We start from the raw sequence: 21865 nt of genomic DNA, 5'->3' as shown, positions 1-21865 counted from the left end.
GCATCCGCAGGTTAGGATATTCAAAAACACGTTTTCTTACCCCTCTTGTGATCGGACAAGTCTACAACACAGAAATAGTATTTGGTGATCCGAAGGTTCTCGCCAAATTCTAGGTACGCCAAATTTCATTTTCCTGTTTTCTCCTCTATACCAGACTTCGAGAGTGGATCTACAGCACCCGCACACAACATGTGGTGCCCATTTTTTGTCTTGGTCTCCCACAGACATACCGAAATAAGATTTGAACGCTGAGCAGAAGTTGTTGCCCTCCTTTATCCTATGTTTTAGTGCCTTTGAACTAAGGAAGATGCCACACATATAGCAAAAACTGTCTGTATCATGCTTACAATGACGGGAAGATGCCATCCTTACATACTGCCACCCTCCAAAAACAAAAACAAAACAGATTTTAGAATACTAGGTTGCACAGTTTTATCTTATCATGAATTTTCCTATGCTTAATTCATATTAACCAATACATTTCATATAATTGACCACCATTACCAGAAAATTAATTACATGAAGCTAGCAATACCACATACATATTAGTTTTGACCTAATTTATCATAAACAACACAAAAATTCACTTAAACAAAAAATAACTTTTTTTTTGTTACATGGTGTAATATTTATTTTATTTATTAACGCCTTGTTTTAAATGGCGGAGTTATGGCCGTACAAAGCCTTTTCTTCCACTCAACCATATACATAAAATTATACATTATTATATTAAACACAAAGTACATTAAGTCATTTCACATAGGTCCACACACACACATTATACTCATACACACAAGTCTTAAAAGTAAAAAAGTAAAGTGCTCCCCTGTGCATAGCACCACGCCATGAAGGCGTATAGGGGGTGTGGGGGTAACGCCCCACACTTTCTTGATCCGGTCGTGAGTGGGGGTGATGTGATCAGCATCACGCCCCTGACCACCTTTACCCCCCAGGGTTTCCCCCAGGTACCCATGTTATTCGACACTGGGTGGGCGCCGGGGCCGCTTCCATCGTTAGAAAAGTTCCCGGATTTGAACCGGCCAGGGATCGAACCCGGAACCTTTAGCATGGTACTCGCATGCGTTACCGACTGAGCCACCGGAGCCACACAAGTCTTAACGCCCTGAATATAACACACAAAATAAAAAATATATAATACACAAAATACGATATGTGGAATGCAAGAATGCAAGATTTAAAATTGTATAAGTAATTACAAGGTATTTTAAGAATTCATGCACTTGCATATGCTCTTTAGTCTGCTTGGCAGGGGAAGATCTAACGAGTACTCTGAAGAGAGTGGTGAATACGTCTGCTAAAGGAAGCGACGGAGCTTACTGTTCTAGTGCTTACTGGCAACTGATTCCATAGTCTTACAGCCGATACAGAGAAAGAGTTGGAGAAGAAGTGATCTGGGGATAGAGAGAGCTGAGGAGCTACGTGACTCACCTGTTAAGCTGGAATACGCTACGTCACAATAATCTAAATGACTAAAACTAGGGACTGACATAGTTTGGCTTTGATAGAGGTGGGGAGGAACTTACCCATGCGTCTTATAGAATACAGAGATGCGAAGGCTTTTCTACACGCGGAACTTGTGTGATGTGACCATGATAAATTTCGGTCTAATACAATTCCCAGATCTTTAACAGTTTGGTTAAATGGAATGGGAGTCGAATCTACAGGAATGGAATGCTGAATGTTAAGATCTACGTCACATTTCAGTTTATTGGAAGCAATCAAAATTGCTTGTGTTTTATTAGGGTTAATATACATGCCATTGTCTAGTGGCGACCAGTTAACAATCCTCTGTATATCTTCATTAACCTTGGAAATACCATCGCTTAACATTACTGGGGGTGCAGAATAGTACAACTGGAGATATCTAGACAACAGTGAAATGAAGCCATACAAAGATTCATGTGAATAGTCTACATGGAATTTTAAGCTGATGTAATTTCTCAGATTTTGGAATATCAAAGCGGTTTTTCGAAAAGAGAAGAAAATTCTAAAAAAGCTGGCCTGCATTAGCAAAAGGTCCAGATGAGCCTTGCATTCCAGAGCGGCATATTTTGATATCAAGTGGTGTGAATTATCAATATAAATACAATATTTGTGCAAAATCATGTATTGTATTCAAAATTCATATAAATCCAACTTCAATCAGCTCTACTGAAGAGTTTGTGGAGATGAACCACATGCTGACACACCCACATCAATTTTAATAGAGAAACAATAAGACAGTCAGAACTATTATTATTATATTGTTAATAATATTGCATTTGCATTTAAATGCCCTTTCTGCTTCTTTAGGCTAATTACAATGATTAGGGTGAATGATGATTAGATGAAACGGATGAATGGCACTCACAAATGAACAACCATGTCTAAGCTAGGACTTGAACTTAGAACCTTTAGGAGCAAGATATGAGTTGACTTTTCAATGCACTCAGCTAGTAAGGAGACTAATATTGTATTTGAAATTGTGTTTCTATACAGTTGCAGAAAATAACCTGTTATTCAAAATTAATTTTTTGGAGAGGATGGTATTCTGCATTATAAATTAGGCTTACATTATTACATATAGTTTATCTTCTAATTCAAGGGCTTTTTTTTTTCAGCATTGTAATTTTGAATCGTTGCCTTGAGGTGAAAGTAGACGAGGGAAACCGGACAAAGGTTGAATCATCTGGAGATTTTCTTGCTGTAAGTTATATGATTTCTCATTATTACAGTACTTTGAAATTTAATAAGGGCACACATAGAGAGAGAGAGAGTGAGAGAAAATATACTGGGTCTGTACTTTTTAATTTAGTGTCACCTTTCTGTCAATTTTAGCTAACCTCGTCAATGAGGATGAGTGATGATTAGATGGAAGTGATGAAGAGATACTCACAAAGAATACTCGCGCCCTGGCTGAGACTTGAACCTGGGAACTTTAATGGCATGATCAAAAGTTGACCACTTAATGTGCTTGGCCACTGAGCTGGCAAAATATATGCTTTTTTTGTGTGGTATTTAGGTGTATACCAAATGTGAGTGACTCCAGAAAATGTTCCTACTTCCCTTTGCCTCTCTACTTATTTTTTGTACTGTAGTAGTTGCTACGAGTGTCACTATTTATATTTTGAGCCTAACAATGAAAAAATAGGAATTTGGCATTGAAAACTGCTTTATTGTTTTTCGAAGTATTCTCCTTTATGGTCAATACACTTTTGCATTCGTTCGAACCATTTGTCAAAGCAGTTTTTCCAATCTTCTTGAGACACTTCCATAATATGGTTTTTGAACGCATCAACGGCGTCTTCCGCCGATGAAAATCGTTGTCCACGCAATTTATTCTTGACATTCGGGAACAAGAAGAAGTCATTGGGTGCCAAATCAGGACTGTACGGCGGATGACCCATCAATTCGATTTTTTGACTGTTCGTAAAGTCGGTTGTTAGATGAGATGTGTGACAGGTGGCATTGTCTTGATGAAGAATGATCCGACGGCGTTTGTTTGTTTTCCGTATTTGACCGAAGACCTCTGGCAAACAAATTGTTGTGTACCAGACACGTATCCAGAGGGGGGGCTTGGGGGGCTCGAGCCCCCCCCCCCCGAAAGTTTTAGGTTTACACTAGATAAAATGAGTTTTTTTTTTGTTTCTTGTGGTGTGAAATAAAATAATGTGACAATAATTTAAGGAAAGAAATAATTATCGAGGTAAGACGGAGAATGTTCCGTAACCCTGTTATTGATAATAGCACGTATCCAAGATGGGGCACAGGGGCTCGACCCTCTCCCAAGGAAATTTTTCACTTTACGTTAGATAAAATTAGGTTTTTGGCTTCTTAAATAATGTGAAAATAATGTAAGGAGAGAAATAATTATCGAGGCAAGACGGACCATGTTTTATACCCCTGTTATTATTAATAGCACATATCCAAGGTGGGGTTGATGTGGTTGTAGTTCCCCAGAATTTTTTATTTTACACTAGATAAAATTAGGTTTTTGGCTTTTTGAATAATCTGACGATGATTTAAGGAGATAGACAAGTATCGAGGCAAGACGGAGAATGTTCTATAACCCTGTTGTTGGTAATATTGCACGTACACTTTTCTTGCGCTTTCGGTGTTGTCTCAGCGCACTTGAGGACTATGTAGAGACTTGTCAGCATTTGGAAGCTGCACAACAAAGGTAGAGACACACGTAGGGCGATTCGTTGTAATTTCTAATCTCTGGAAGGCGGGAGAGGGTACGTTCTTGAATGAGAGAAGGAGTCAATTACTGGTGATATTAACGAATCGTTTTATCTGCGGAACGTTCTACAATATAATGAGGATATAAATACGCCGATTCAATTTTTCGATTGATCTGTACAAAGAATTGGTTAATGAGATTTCAGAGGTAAGTGTGACAATTCATACAGTCGATTGGTGATCAGATCAGTCAGCGTCCTCTGGTTGCTTTATAAGATATAGTGATTCGAAAATGAAGACAATGACGACAGCAGAACTTCCGGGGCCTCGGTTCGAGGGCCGAAGAGATCAAGGCCTCTCTCTCTTTCTCTCTCTCTCTCTCTAAAGTGAATATTTCATCAGTACCGGATATTAAAACAGAAATAAACTGCATAGATCAACTGAAAATCAAAGTTTTGAGTGATGATTTCATTTTGCCAGAACTAAATTTCGTATATGCAGTCTGAGAATTTCATGATATAAAAAAATACTTTTGTTTAAGCCTACTGGGTTCGAAACACATTCAAACACTTAACTAACATAAAGAGACAGCCGAAAATTTTATGAATGTCGAGAAGAGAAAGGAAGAAGATGTTGCATATGTAGACATTTTAGGCTGAAATTGCAGGCTCTACCGGGACCCAAATCAGGGCTCTACCAACTGAGCCACCTAGTCATCCTTGACTTCCACCGATTTTTCGTTAAAATGTCTACATAGTACATGTCCTGTGTATATCAAATCGTAAGGTGTTGCCTGTATAGTGAACAAGCACAGAAAATATAGGAGAGAGAAGAAAACTGAGGAGCATTATCACCGGTTGAGGATATTTTTTTTCTGTGGTCAACAAGAGCTACTACTTCAAGGTGACAATGACAGTGGCCTAATAAGGGAGATTTCACACCGTGTCGCCTGAAGAATAGGTTTGTGCGGCCTTTTGTGTCGCTACGGTGTGAAATGTTGCTGTTGATTGGCCCATTCCAATCGACATGTATCGCGTGTCCCTTCGGTCTGAAACCTTCCTAAGTCTTGAAAATCCAAGTCACAAGGATGGAAAATTAGGGCCTTGTTAAGGTTAGGTGTGAAGGCAGGCAGACGACAGCACCCTAAAGGATCATATCCAAACCTGCAGGAAGAACGCATCTTACTTCAATCTCCAATACGATGATAAAAACTTCTGGTGAGTTCATTTTAAAAAATGTGTCCGAGATAAAGAGAGGCGTGCCCAGGATTTTCGGAAGGGAGAGGGGTTACGCATACTATTTTCGGTAGTCACTCCTGATTTTGCCATTTTTTTCCCTGTATTTGATGTTCCTCTTCTTTTTTTTTTTTTTAAAAAAAGGAATACTGGGTCAAATGGGGTTATTACCTCACCAACCCTCCCTTGGGCACGTCACTGGAGATAAATGAGTAAGCATTTGATCATACTGGGAGACGAAACATTAGATGTGTTGGGAACGGAAGGGTTTTCATTATGCATTAATTGTTTCGTGATCCACCTGTATTCAAGAAGACTTCCTTTGTTTCGTGCCGATGCTGAAAAAATGGGAGGACAAGACACGTTAGTGGTGTTCAGGCTCGAATCAGAGAGAAATATTCAAGAGCTGTCTGCGTCCAGTTCGCAACCCACAATGTGAATCTCGCGTTGTCGAGTGGATTGTCCATCCCGTGCATGTGTAACAGCTTCGTAAAAGCACTCAAAGATACCATAGATGTTTTTATACCTGATGAGAAGAAATGGACAAACACACATACTGAGATGGTTCCGGCATACATTATTAATGCATGGATACTGAGGAGTCGAGTGGTAAAAAATGTTCCGATTTCACGTTCTGATTAAAATGATAGCCTTACAGTGGCAACGATTTAAGGGATAGTTGCTCCCCATTTTTAATTTTTTTACCTGAACATTATGACCTCTTAATGTTAAGCCTTGGCTACCAAGAGAAAGTAAACTTTCCTTGCAACGCCCTCCGCACACCCCCCCCCCCTTCCCCGTTTTGGAACCCAATTGCCACCACTGGTCTTAAACATACAATTGTGAGGTTCTTACTATACCCCTTAAAAAATGGTGTTGAGCCCCCCTCCCCGAAAGGAATTCCTGGATACGTGCCTGTTGTGTACCATTCAGAGTTGACCATTCTATGTTCCTCTAAAGGCACAGTTGCCACATGACCAGTTTTCCCGAAAAAACAGATGACCATTTGTTTCGATGTGCTTTGAGGGCGAACAACTTTTGTTGGATTGGGTTCATCTTGAAACACCCATACAGTCGACTGCTGTTTATGTTCCGGCTCATATGCATATATCCATGATTCGTCACCTGTTACAATCTTATATACGTCTTTTGAAGCACCACAATTGTATTTATTGAGCATTTGTTTGCACCAATTGACGCGAGCGTCTTTTTGAGTTTTTGTCAAATTGTGTGGGATCCAACGAGAACATACCTTTCTCACAGCTAAATGATCATGTAATATTTTATATATTCTGGTGGAACTAATGCCTATGGTTGCCTCAATCTCACAGTATGTCACATGACGATCTTGCAGTATTAGGTTTTGCACAGCATCAATGTTTTCTTGAACAACAACTGATTTTGGACGACCTTCACAAATCTCGTCGGTGAGCGAATGGTTTCCACGATTAAATTCGTTATACCAGCGTTTCACAATGGCAAAGGATGGGGCTTCATTGCCAAATGTGGAAGTAAGTTGATCGATGCACTCTTGTCTTGATAATACACGTCGAAAATCGTAAAAACTCATCGCACGAAAATGTTCACGAGTTAATTCCATTTTATTGTTGTCGCGCAATCTCCAAGGCAACATAAACAACACAAATGAAGCTATTGACAAAACATTTGAAGTACGTTATGGTCAATAATGCCAGACGATTCCGTGCAAACGTCAAATCGCGCCTAACTTCAATCAGTGTTGCCAAGGCTCAAAATATAAATAGTGGCCCTCGTACCAACTGAATTGAATGGTGCACACTAGAGTACTGCATTGGACCACTTTCGCTTGCTCAAACTCGATCGAATCTCGTACGCTCGAGCGTGATTTGCTCGAATGTGTAGAATATTAAATATCATTTCAATGTGACAATAATCGTACAAATACAGGGAGACCATAAAGTCCTGCAGGAAACTAAAATTCTATAACTTTTTAACTGTTAAGAATACAATTTTTTGGGGTGAGAAGAAGGGAAGTTTAAGGTTTTGTTCTGGCCACACTGCTCAATGATGCTTGCACTAGTAATCACTGAGTGCTGACTTAAGATGGCATCCATCCAGGAAAAGGTACAGTGTGTGCTGTGTTTTGCGGAGTTAAAATCTTGCATTTCATTGTGGACAAAGTTCCAAACAACATATGGGAAACCACCCCCAGCAGACACAAGTGTCAAGAGATGGTATGAAAAGTTCAAGGCAACGGGAAGTGTGTCAGATTTGCCACACAGTAGAAGGCCAGGAACGAGTTACGACAGTGCAGGACAGCATGGGCCAGAGTCCAATGAAATCGCTTAAACGAAGATCCTTGGAACTGGGAATACCGAAGTCAACGTTACACAAGATCGTACGCAAGAAGGTGAAGTTAAAATTTGTACACGAGCTGATAGAGGAAGACTGTGACATGAGAGACAATGGAGAGACAATTCAGGAGAGATGGATTGGCAGAAAAGGACCCACACCTTGGCCTGCAAGATCACCAGACTTGTCACCTTTCGATTATTAGCTGTGGGGACATGTATTCATAGAAACCAGCTAATCTGGACGACCTGAAGGACAAAATAAGTGATGTGATTCTGAATATCCCAGATGAGCACCATCAGCATGCAATTCTCTTTTTCGCAAAAAGACTGCGACAGTGCTTGGACGTGAATGGTGCACAATTGGAGGTTTTGCGATGAACCTTAACAAGCAGGAAAAAAACTTTGAACCTTGCTGTAAGTACACACAATTTTTTTTTGTTAATAAACTTAATAGTTTTCAAGATATAGAGTTTTAGTTTCCTGCAGGACTTTATGGACTCCCTGTGTATATAGATGTAAAATTCATGCTGGTGGTTTTAGCCCATAATCATCTATTCATTTTCATATATTGCTATGTATTGCTAAGATAGACTAAATTACAATTTAACATGGAGATGATGACTATATTCACTACATTTTCAATTTCACTGCGTCTTTCATTTCACGATGCATATATGAAGGCCCACTACAACAGACAAATTACGGTTGTACATGAACTACTGGGTTTCAAGCGTATGCTGATCGTTTACCTGTTCGAGCGTCATTCGCTCGAGCAAAGAAACTGTCCATTCTGTAACGAACTATTACACGATCGAGCCTTGATGCAGCACCCTAGTGTATACCCTTGCTCACAGACATACAGTAAGAATTGATATATGACAATTTAATGTGACAAAAAATACAGAAGGTAACTTTAACAGACAAAGGATGATATCAAGCTTGTAGTAGTTACTCAAGATAAGTAACACATTATGTTACTTTACTGCATTTCCTAAAGTAAAAATGTTGCAATTACAAAAAACAACTACTTCGGGAATAAAGTATTACTAACACCTTAGCTTTTCATACAAAATAGACACACAAGAAATTTCAAGTGAAGCATATATGGTAAAGACACACCAAGCATAACATAATACTAATAGAATTACCGATAAAGTAACACAGTTCTCTGGTTATGGTACTCCCCAGCTGTGGATGGTAGTGACTATAATATATTCAGCTATGTTTTCGTGACACTTTATTTTCTTTATTGTTCATAATCTTTGTCAAATTGGCAAGAAAAGCTTGTTTGCACATTTGAAAAGTGTAAATAAATTGAGAAATGGAATGGTATGCTAGAGACATAAGTTGGGTCCTGGTCAAATTTGTTATAATTTTTACTAAGAAACATTATGTTCATTGAATGATCAAATTAGTATGTAAAATGAGATGTGTATTTAATTGTAAGTTATATTATTTTAATTACTTGCAATTTTACTTAACAAAGGATTTATTTTTACCTATTTTTTTAAATGAGTTATAATTTATGTCAATTTTCTTAAATTTCTTGTAGGAAGTAGCTGAAGACCTGAGTGACAGTTGGAAGCAAATTCTATTGATGTGCCTTATTGCTTTGGGTAAGTTGGACATGTTGATATTTTAAGGAATTTAATTCTTTTATACATATTTTCTCTTTGCATTTATCATAAAATAGAGAGAAGATAGATTTTATATAAAAAAGAATTTTCAATATACGTTATTTTGTCCTGTACTGGACATTTTTTATAGATTACATTGTCCATTCATATATTTGATAACAATAATAAATAAAAACCTACGTTCTCCAGTAACATTAATATCCTTTATACAGGGTGAGTCAAAAGTCAGGTTAAACAGGAAGTCTTCCTTGCCTCATTAATTGTCCTTGAATGTCCAGTTTAATGGTGCATGGATTGGTCGCCATGGTCCCATTGAGTGGCCACCGCGGTCTCCAGACCAATTGATTTTGTCCTTTGGGGTCATTTAAAGGTGCTCGTCTACTCAGTTTTGATTCAGAACATTCAGCATCTGAAGGAACACATTGTGCAATGTGCAGGCATGATTATGCCTGATGTTCTGCAAAAGGTTTTGGATAACTGGAAACGTCGTGTGCACAATGATGTTCAAGGTGCACATATTGAAGATATACTATAAATCCCTAAATAACTTGACTTTTGACTCATCCTGTATTTCTGGAAGTTAGTATGGTGCAGAAACAGTTAATTTGTATGTGTCTCGTTAAAAATACACAAATTTCATGCCATGAAACATTTTGCCCATAATTATGTTAGGTGGAACCTCGATTGTATATTTTCCAGTGGTCAAAATGATAAAAATTATAATGCAGAAAAATGTTAAATTCAGGAAAAAATTGTAATATTTTGCTGTTTTGGGACTATGAAGAGAATGTATAATGGAGGAAATGTAAAATCTGGATATGTAAATCAGGGTTCCACTATATAATTTTTCTCTAGTTCTTTTGTTTAATTTTATGATTTTTCACAGTTTATTTTGTCAAGTATTTCTGACCTATTAACTGTCAGCATTTTTATTTCTTGCAGGACTGAGCATTATTATCTTGTTGCTGTTTAGATTCCTGATGGGAGTTTTTGTGTGGTTCATTATAATAGTTGTGATTGCATCCTTTCTGGCAATAACAACATTGTTATGGTATGTGCATTTCTCCTTATGATTTGTTACTCGAAGGTTTCAATCATTTTAGAAGATGTTTAGATTTTTCTGTTAGTTTTATGTGTCAAGAGGATGAAACAGATGTCATGGATTGATTTATTTAGTTTGTTTTAGTTTGCTTTTCTGCCACTTTTGGCTAATTGCGAAGATAAAATAGATGTCGAAGTAAGACTTGAAGCTTTCCTGGTGACGAATGATGAAAAAATTCTCTAGGGGTATCGACCAGGTGAGTTGTGGAAAAGATTCGAAGCTTTCAAGAGCTAACGTCACTCTCATCTTCAAGGTAGAAGATGCCACTTCAGGGTAGAAGATGAGAGTGACGTTAGCTCTCGAAAGCTTGGAATCTTTTCCACAACTCACCTGGTTGATAGCCCGAGCGAATCTTTTCAAAATAGATGTCCTTTTTTAATGATAAATGATTCAGTTAATTTAGACCTGAGCTCTATGACTTTCAAGTGAATATAGCTTTCTTTTAGTTTTTGTTTTAAGCCTACTTTATGCACATAAAAGACTAATCGGGACTGGACCTACAGTTTAAAATGGGATCCGAACCACTATGTGCTTCCACTGGGTATCAAACCCTGGACCCCTTGATTTCAAGGTAATGATGTTACCACTGCGCCATCAGGGAGGTTCAAGTGAATAGAATATTTCAACTTTGTTATTCTTATTACAGCAACTGATTAATTTTGAAGATTAAGTACACATTGATATGAGTTGTGTTTTTTTAAAATTTTACCCCATTCAAATCATTTGCAGACACTAGATGCTGCTGTTCAAAAGTTTTGTTTTTAGATGCTAAAATCTAAAAAGTGTTTACCTCCTTATAAGGTTTTCAAAGAACACAGATCAAGTGAGATAACTAGCAACAGACACGCTGTAGTATAATATGTATAATCTTTCACAGTTATTTGAATTCTGTTTAATAAGGAGATAATGCAGACAAAATAACCTATTTTTTAAAATAAATTATTCTGTGAATGTTGCCCTTTTTTATTGGTAGTCTACATACAAAAATATCACCATGAGTAGGTAACAGTATACAAGAAATAAGTACACAATACAAGTATTGTACATGCATCTACACTTATTATTGAACATCCCATAAAGGGTATTTGGATGCACTGTACAGGACTCTTTTTGTAAATTAGATTTTTATGGTCTGCACTTGTTTTGAATACCTATTTGTATGGAATACTACTACTAGTAGTACTTACAAAAATTCTGTAAAAATTCGTAAAAAATTTTCATTTCAATTATAACAAAAAGGTATAATATTGATTGATCGGAACGAAAAAAAACCAATGCTCTGGTACCAAAATTTGTGACGTGGGAGCGGGATTTGATGAGACTGCACGCGGTAATTAACAGGAAGCGGCTACGCGGCGACTCACCTTCAAAAAGGTTTTAGATCCGCTCTTCACGTTACAAGTTGTATACTTCCTTTCTTTGTGTCGTACTTCCGGCACAACGACGCAAGAGTCTACGAGCGACGAGTACAAGGAGCACGAGACAAATAGGGAAGGAGCCCTGAAAACAAAGAAACTCACGTACGTCGCGCAATATGCACAATAAGTTTCAAAAGGGTTCAACGGCGAATAGCAGTACCTGCCTTCTTCGCTGTAAAAGTAAAATTGCTGTAATATTCTTCCAACGTAATTTTCCCTTTTCGTTTCTATTATTACTATTATATCTATTATTCAAAAAGACGTGCCAAAAGACTGCAGACTTATCTCCAATCCTCTCGTTTAGTTAATTCATGGATTATTTTTGTAACCAATTATTTATTTCGCAATTCTTGCCGTTTAGATTGCAGCAACAGAAATTAAGATTCCACACAATTTTAATTAACAAGCTCAAATGTATTCTTGATTGCTATTCAGTACATCCTTCATTTAATACAAAAAATACCCAAAATGTAGCTACTATGAGTAATTTAACAACACACATTCATCATCAACAATCCGAGCGTCCAGCGCTTCATTTAAGGTATCGGATGGTTTCCCCATTCAATTTTAACAATCAAGTGCAAACTACCAAGCGGACGTCCACTTAAACAACCTTATATCTTTTGCCAACTACTCTATAATAACAATAATTCGTACAGAGGTTCTACCTCTCTAAAACAACGCACATTGCGTGCTTGGATAACAACGTACGATTCATCATCACCCAATTGAACACACAGGCCAAAACGACCCTTATTTTACTTTACTCGTTATACTTTACTTTTCGTGTCCCCCATTTTCTAAATGCATCGTTAGTGCTACCCCAATGCGGATATGTCTATTATCGGGATATGAGAAAAGACAAACAAAGAAACAGAAGGGATCGTAGTTATTCTATGTCTTTGCGTTATTTCTTTTTTTTTTGTTCAAGCGCGAATGCCCCACATTTGACGTCGCACGAGAAAAGTCTAATTTGACCTGGAACTATAAGTTCGTTGCACAATTCAAAATCCAATTTTGCCCCAACAGACGTTTTACTCAAAAAGGTTCGTAAACAATGGCCACGCACAGTTTCTGTAATTATTACGAACGCCGATTTACAAAAGGCCTGGTTCGCGTAATTTATGCTGCGTCCACTCTAGTTTTATATTCTATGCTTCGATTTGCTTATTTTGCCCTTGCCGTCGTGCGCCAACAAGAAAAGATACACTAGGTTGTAACGCTACGAAAAGTTCACCTCACAAAAAAGGGCAAATACACGAGGGCCAATCACTGATGCAAATATGAATAAAAAAATGTATATAAGTTCACATTGCCATATTCACGGTCTGGAGATTATTGTACATACCTCCCCACGAGTGTCAAATCACGTAAAGTTGCATGGCCTTCCTTCCGCTAAAGTCTCTATGCTCGTTTCATCACCTTCTCCCCATTCAGCGGTCGGCGTGGCAGACGTCAATTTTACAAGTCGTGGATCGGGTACACTCTTGCCGGCGTGGACTAGATGATACGGATCGCAACGGAATGGAGCCGTTCGGAGTGGGCGTGCTATGTAGAAAGGCAGAGGGCGAACTGAACTGCCTGGTGCAGCGGGATTTCCGAGCAGGCATAAGCTGCAAAAATTCACCGCCAGGGGCAGCACCAGAGAGAGCAATCGAGAGGCGTAACGTGCTCGATGGCTAAAAAATTGGACTAGCAATTTTTAATTACGTAAGGTTGGGCACTCGCAAAAGGGGCAAACGTTACACGTGTAACTTGTGCGTATGTACTAGCCATTATATTTCTAATGCCAGCTGCAGCCCCTCCCTGCCTGTCATGTGTGGATTGAGGTCAGCTTTGTCAGTAACGACCCCCTGATAAGAAAAAGTGCTGTTTCAACTCTTAGATTACGCTAAATGCGACAAAATTATACTAGGGTCTATTATTATTATTATTATTATTATTATTATACAATTATTATTAATTTATCATTATCATTTTCTGATGATTGTACAGAGCATTCCCTTGACATTCGCTACGAGACTCGGCGGCAAGCGGCCCGGCATCAGTGCTTGTCTTTCCCGGTGAACGAGTCCGCGACAGTCGCTTATAAAAAAGTTTAGAGTAACAGGGTCAGTTCTGAATAAAAGTGGAAAGAAAAATGGGGAAATAAAATATACAAAGACAATCCGCACACCATCCGTGAGTTAAAGGAGAGTATTGTACGAAAAATCGGGAGAATTACAGTAGACGAACTTGCACGTGTAAATGCCAATTTCCTTCGGAGATGCCAGGAATGTGTTGCAGCAGAGGGACATCATTTTCAACACCTTCTGTAGTGAAGGTTAGTACACAATATGAAAACTGTAATTTTAATAGCCGACTCTAGCAACTGTCGCTGACCCGTTCACCGGGAAAGACAAGCGCTGATGCCGGCCAGCTTGCCGCCGAGTCTCGTAGCGAATGTCAGTGAATGCTCTGTAGTAGTTTGAAGTTCAATTTATTCATCTATTTTGGAGTTGTGAACTGCGTTACTGATTCAACATTAGGAATTTCGACCATTCAATAAAATGGGCTCATGCTTGAAAAATGTTGATCCGTTTGTTCTATTTGTGACCCCCAACTTTCTACCGATTTCCTTTTATAAAACTTCCCTCACTTGTAAAATCGGGGAGGATAGAGAAAATATGAAAACAAGAGGATGGACAAAGGCCTGTGAAAGCTTGTACCTTGGTCGGCATACTTCCATTTATTTGAAACAAGGCCGCTGGAGAAGTACAAACAAGATCTGAAGATTTTTAGAAAATAAATATTTCCTCAACATATCTTCATTAGAATTCAATTTATCTGTTTCCCATGGACGCCCTTTTTTTTTTAGATGATGCTGGATTTTAGCATGTCCGTAGTTAGAATTGATCTCCAGGGGGAGGCTCACGGGTTATCAGGGGGCTTTGTAGAACAAGTCCATTTTCAAAAGTTTGACAGTATTAAATGAATGTAAATTATGTGTGTGGGGGGGAGGGTCATAAAGTTAATGTAAAACATAAAATTTAGAAATATCATGCAAATACTACAGTTTTTTCGATATCTTCTAAAACATCTATTGAAATGTTAATTGAAATCTACTGACATCATTCCTTACTACACACTCCATACTACTTTTGATGATACAGATATTATATCATATATACAAAATACACAATATTCAATCATAGTGCCTACAGTACATTCCCCCCCTGGCTGAAGCAATAAAACTCGCCTTCGTTCCCAAAAATTGGAAGCTGTTGACCTTTGACGCAGATGTGGAAGGAGCAGCGAAGGTGCAGATAAAGAAGTTCCCTTAAAAATAACTTTCTAAAGTCTAGAGAATTTTCTACCTAGACAATAAACAAGATAAATGAATAGCTGCTGTCTGCATTTTCACTTTTCACTGCAAACAAATTATACAAAAAATAGTTTTACCTAATGACCTAATGTCAAAGGGGCTGACTGCTCAGCCACCCCCCCCCCTGGCTCCTGCCTAGCTACGGGCCTGATTTTACCATTATGCCAAACACAGAGAGCTAGGTGCCAACGAAGTTCAAATTTTCTTAGGTTTAGAATTATTATGGTAGGGTTGCCATCACTGGTTGAGGAAAGTACAGCTGACCGCTCAGGAGAAGATCCCTGACGGAAGTGAAGTGACGTAGAGCAGGCGACTCCACTATTAGGGTCGGGGGTGTGCACCCTGAGTGAAAAACACACGTGGGCTCGCTGTAACCGGTGCAGCGACGCAAGTCGTTTAGGGTTACCAGAAGTTCTCTTTTACCCGGACAAATCCTGTTTTTCGGGTACTAAAAATGCTCCGGGCGGGTTTTTAAGAAAATTTGGAAATATTCGATTTTTTGGGGTATAGACAGCTGCTTAAGATTAGTAACAAAATGTTATTTGTAAACAATTATTAATATTGTTTCCGTTTTCAATTTCAAAGTAAAGAAATACAACACTCTCAGTTGCAAGCGCAAAGAAAATAAACTTTTCTTGCAACAAAGAAAAATTGTTGGACCTTTGCGTCTCTTCTGTTGTCACCGTCGCGCCGCGTGAGGTTTTGATTTCAAACCATTTGTGACATCTACCGCGGCTCTTGGTGAGCAGCAAGTTTCTGACAATAGGTAAGAATATGCAATTCGCCGCGGCTTACTTTGATTTGAGTTTCATGGCAGAATTCAGAAATAAACAGTATTTTTTAACTGTCGTACTATGCTCTGGTACCAAAATTTGTGACGTGGGAGCGGGATTTGATGAGACTGGACGCGGTAATTAACAGGAAGCGGCTACGCGGTGACTCACCTTCAAAAAGGTTTTAGATCCGCTCTTCACGTTACAAGTTGTATACTTCCTTTCTTTGTGTCGTACTTCCGGCACAACGACGCAAGAGTCTACGAGCGACGAGTACAAGGAGCACGAGACAAATAGGGAAGGAGCCCTGAAAACAAAGAAACTCACGTACGTCGCGCAATATGCACAATAAGTTTCAAAAGGGTTCAACGGCGAATAGCAGTACCTGCCTTCTTCGCTGTAAAAGTAAAATTGCTGTAATATTCTTCCAACGTAATTTTCCCTTTTCGTTTCTATTATTACTATTATATCTATTATTCAAAAAGACGTGCCAAAAGACTGCAGACTTATCTCCAATCCTCTCGTTTAGTTAATTCATGGATTATTTTTGTAACCAATTATTTATTTCGCAATTCTTGCCGTTTAGATTGCAGCAACAGAAATTAAGATTCCACACAATTTTAATTAACAAGCTCAAATGTATTCTTGATTGCTATTCAGTACATCCTTCATTTAATACAAAAATACCCAAAATGTAGCTACTATGAGTAATTTAACAACACACATTCATCATCAACAATCCGAGCCTCCAGCGCTTCATTTAAGGTATCGGATGGTTTCCCCATTCAATTTTAACAATCAAGTGCAAACTACCAAGCGGACGTCCACTTAAACAATCTTATATCTTTTGTCAACTGGCTCTATAATAACAATAATTCGTACAGAGGTTCTACCTCTCTAAAACAACGCACATTGAGTGCTTGTATAACAACGTACGACTCCTCATCACCCAATTGAACACACAGGCCAAAACGACCCTTATTTTACTTTGCTCGTTATGCTTTACTTTTTGTGTCCCCCATTTTCTAAATGCATCGTTAGTGCTACCCCAATGCGGATATGTCTATTATCGGGATATGAGAAAAGACAAACAAAGAAACAGAAGGGATCGTAGTTATTCTATGTCTTTGCGTTATTTCTTTTTTTTTTGTTCAAGCGCGAATGCCCCACATTTGACGTCGCACGAGAAAAGTCTAATTTGACCTGGAACTATAAGTTCGTTGCACAATTCAAAATCCAATTTTGCCCCAACAGACGTTTTACTCAAAAAGGTTCGTAAACAATGGCCACGCACAGTTTCTGTAATTATTACGAACGCCGATTTACAAAAGGCCTGGTTCGCGTAATTTATGCTGCGTCCACTCTAGTTTTATATTCTATGCTTCGATTTGCTTATTTTGCCCTTGCCGTCGTGCGCCAACGAAAATATACACTTGGTTGTAACGCTACGAAAAGTTCACCTCACAAAAAGGGCAAATACACGAGGGCCAATCACTGATGCAAATATGAATTAAAAAATGTATATAAGTTCACATTGCCATATTCACGGTCTAGAGATTATTGTACATACCTCCCCACGAGTGTCAAATCACGTAAAGTTGCATGGCCTTCCTTCCGCTAAAGTCTCTATGCTCGTTTCATCACCTTCTCCCCATTCAGCGGTCGGCGTGGCAGACGTCAATTTTACAAGTCGTGGATCGGGTACACTCTTGCCGGCGTGGACTAGATGATACGGATCGCAACGGAATGGAGCCGTTCGGAGTGGGCGTGCTATGTAGAAAGGCTGAGGGCGAACTGAACTGCCTGGTGCAGCGGGATTTCCGAGCAGGCATAAGCTGCAAAAATTCACCGCCAGGGGCAGCACCAGAGAGAGCAATCGAGAGGCGTAACGCGCTCGATGGCTAAAAAATTGGACTAGCAATTTTTAATTACGTAAGGTTGGGCACTCGCAAAAGGGGCAAACGTTACACACACTAAAAGCATTCTCAATCTCATACACACACAAAACCACCAAGTACTAAAGATTGCCTATCAATATAAAGAACAAAGTTTAAAAAAAATATATATTAACAAATGGATTCAAAGAGTCATGCGCATGCTGCTGTAATTGTAGGTAGGATATTATCCTTCAGGCTTCTTAACTGACAATGGTGCAGGTAAATTGTTCTGTTTTATCACTGTAGTTAAAAATGAGGACAATCAGTTGAAACTTAAATCATCAATACTGGCTGACACTTTTTCAGGGTCCAGAAATCTCACAGGATGAGAAATGGATTATGTGATTAAATAATTGTGAAATTATGAATATTTTAAAGTTAAATTTGTGTATTTCTGTGGTATATAGTTTCAATGTAAAAGTTGCATATTAACTTTTAAAAATATTGTAAACAACTTTGAATTGATACAATTTTCAAGTATTGGTATAGGTGTCAGAAAGCCCCAGAAAAATTGCATTTTTTTTGTCAGGGAATGAATATCTTTTTCTCACAGTTTCACCAAGCTATGTTTTAGTTTCGTATTGAATTTTTCACAGTTAATTGATGGCGATTGAGTGTATAAGTTATTACAAGCTTTCCTTCCTTTGCAGGCTACTATATGCATACAAGAGGAAAGAAAACCTGAAGAGTGACCATCAAGAGAACGAACATGATGATGGTGCAGAACAAGCTCTTCTTATAACAGCAATTATAGCATCAGTTATTACAGTAAGTACCAGAGGTTTATGCAGAATTTGCAACTGGGAGTGTGAAGATAATTTTAAGTGAAATGTAAAAAAAAAATAATTCTAACAACGTTTAGCCATTCTACTGCCTCGAAGAAACAAAAGTACTTATTCATATTAATCATGAGGCCAAGTCATATGGACAGCGCACTCCCCTCCAAAAAAAACCCCACAAAGTTTGAAACAAAGAAAGTAGTTATATTATTATGAACAGAAAATACTTGTAACTATGGCACATTAGCATATAAGGAGCAGCAGAGATAAAGTTACTTTGCCCTGATTTACATTATTTATAGCTGCATGCATTGCTACCTTGATTATTAGAAAGTGCATGCTGTATCCACCAACACCAGCTGGAAATTTTTCCGATTGGTTCCGATAGCCAATATGAGTTTTTAGATGCTCTGTTGGAACTGATTGGTCAATTGGAACCAATTGGTCAATTGTAATAAATTGGTTTATATTGGAAAGTGTTTTATTGTTTTCAATATATTTCTTGTGAAAAATTCTTATCTATACAACTTTAAATGCAATGAAGAAATCATATAAAAAAACTAAAATAAATTTCTGGTAAGCATGTGAAATTTGTAACTTAGAAAAACTTTCACAAACAAACATTTTTCAAATATATGAACATGTTTTTAACTCTGTAGCTTCATTGTGTGTAACACACTTATAGAAAATCGAAAAACATACTGTTTCAGTCATAAATTGACATGTTTTTCCTATGTGAAAACAGCAACAAATTAGGTTAAACAAAGAATCTGAACCACAACACTTGAAAAAGTGATAAATAAACAAAACACTGTCGAGATTGACTTAGTTGATCAAGAGAGTGCTTATTTTTCCAATTGTATTACATACACATAAGAATAACCATGGAAATTCCATATTGCAAAAATCAAGAACTAATATGAACATTTATTCCAGCTACTAGCTTCTTTAAGTTTGAGTTGGTTCTTAAGAAAGAGTTCTTGTTAGGTATTTATTAAGATAAATCTGACTTCAGTAGTATGCATTAGAATCCAGAAGAAATTCAGTTCAACTTGTTACATAAACACTGTACAGTAGGGTGTATCGAAAAAACTTTTTTTCGAAATGTTAAGGTGGCTAGTGCGGAAAAGTGGCCATTTGTGATCAAAAACACGTCTGATTTTTTTCAGACTTTTTGGAGGTCGTTTAAATGGCGCGCATCGACCTTCAAGTTTTGATAGTGATTTGGTTATGCAACACGCACAACAATTTCACAAAAATGTCATTATTTGGCTGTTTCATGTGTTTTTTTCTGCATTATGGTCGTTTATTGTTTTGTTTATGGCTAATATGTTACATTCGTGCCTTAGGGGTGGTTTCCTATGCTGTTTACATATGCTTTTGGTCAAAAATTGTCAATTTGAGGCTAAAAACTCCATATTTTTCTATTGATGGTTTCCAATTGGTTTTGACTGTGTTTTATTCGAAGGTTTTCCGATATAAAAGACTAAATAAAATATTTTGGCTTTCTAATTGCTAACAGTTTCTCAATTACTGTCCAGCACTTCGCTTATTTTCATAGCTTATTATGCTTTGAAAATAACCCAGAGCTCACCACGAGGAGGTGGCTGGACTGCGAGCTCCACCCACCCAAATGATGTTGGAAAACATAATTTTACTAAGGGGCAGGCCAAGATTTTCTTCTTGTGGGAGAAATCGGGACAAGTGGATCAAATTCCAGAGGTGTCAGGCTCCGTCAGTTATCGATGGTTCCTTCTTGATCCCAAACCACACCGGTGCGTACACCTTCATTATGTAGTATGTGGAATTTGTCCCGATTTCTCCCATACCACTTGAGAGATCTGATTAATAGGGTCATTCAACAAAACGCATTCTTGGCCCATCCTGAAAATCTTTTTCTGGCTTTAATAACCGACAAAATCCCAGAAATAAGAAGTTTTGGTTGGCAAAGAATTAAGAAAGCAAGAGGATTGAAAAAAGGCAAAAGAATTCGCACTTTTGTTTTACCAACCATCAATTTTAATGCAGACCAATACTATGACATGGTTGATTGGGCTTCATGCTCCCTCCACGAGCCTACGTTGGCCAATAATATTACAAATGAAGAAGTAGATGACTACAATAAAAACAAAAATATAGCGGAAATTCAAGACTTCCCCTGCCACACACAAGGAGTGAAGCGACTTGTGAAAATTATCACAGAGGCTGCTGCTTCCATTTTCGGCGCCAGCGCACGTGATAGCTACATCAAAGCGAAATTGGAATCTAGAGAACATATGCCGACATTTCGAACAAAAAGTAACTATAAAGTTCAAGGAGAAAACTAGAAGAAAATCTTGGCCTGCCCCTTAGTAAAATTATGTTTGCCAACATCATTTGGGTGGGTGGAGCTCGCAGTCCAGCCACCTCCTCGTGGTGAGTTCTGGGTTATTTTCAAAACATAATAAGCTATGAAAATAAGCGAAGTGCTGGACAGTAATTGAGAAACTGTTAGCAATTAGAAAGCCAAAATATTTTATTTAGTCTTTTATATCGGAAAACCTTCGAATAAAACACAGTCGAAACCAATTGGAAACCATCAATAGAAAAATATGGAGTTTTTAGCCTCAAATTGACAATTTTTGACCAAAAGCATATGTAAACAGCATAGGAAACCACCCCTAAGGCACGAATGTAACATATTTGCCATAAACAAAACAATAAATGACCATAATGCAGAAAAAAACACATGAAATAGCCAAATAATGACTTTTTTGTGAAATTGTTGAGAGTGTTGCATAACCAAATCACTATCAAAACTTGAAGGTCGATGCGCGCCACCTAAACGACCTCCAAAAAATCTGAAAAAAATCAGACGTGTTTTTGATCACAAATGGCCACTTTTCCGCACTAGCCACCTTAACATTTCGAAAAAAAGTTTTTTCGATACACCCTACTGTACAGTGATGGACACTTCTAGGGTGTAATGACTTAATTTACTTTCTTTACAATCATTACAATCCTAAAGTGTCTGCAATTGTACATTATACAATTTTTTTGGATTGTTGGAAGGTTGCATCCCTCCCATTGTCCTTTCACCAATAACTCCCATTTTTAAATTAACAT

General features: G+C 38.0%; 1 protein-coding gene across 2 annotated transcripts in view; it reads left to right on the top strand.

Annotated features, from left to right (window-relative positions):
* Nucleotides 1–21865, top strand: part of LOC146005037 (choline transporter-like protein 1) — a 136627-nt gene that overhangs the window by 82716 nt on the left and 32046 nt on the right. For both annotated transcript variants that reach the window (XM_083144178.1, XM_083144177.1), the window contains exons 6-9: nt 2622–2706; nt 9303–9366; nt 10330–10438; nt 18632–18749. In XM_083144178.1, coding sequence (XP_083000304.1) covers nt 2622–2706; nt 9303–9366; nt 10330–10438; nt 18632–18749 — 376 coding nt within the window. The remainder of the gene's footprint in view (nt 1–2621; nt 2707–9302; nt 9367–10329; nt 10439–18631; nt 18750–21865) is intronic.

The sequence above is a fragment of the Lepisma saccharinum genome, chromosome 22 (assembly GCF_977018435.1).
Source record: "Lepisma saccharinum chromosome 22, izLepSacc3.1, whole genome shotgun sequence".
In the NCBI taxonomy this organism is placed as follows: domain Eukaryota; kingdom Metazoa; phylum Arthropoda; class Insecta; order Zygentoma; family Lepismatidae; genus Lepisma; species Lepisma saccharinum.
This window is presented reverse-complemented; position numbering and strand designations above follow the sequence as displayed.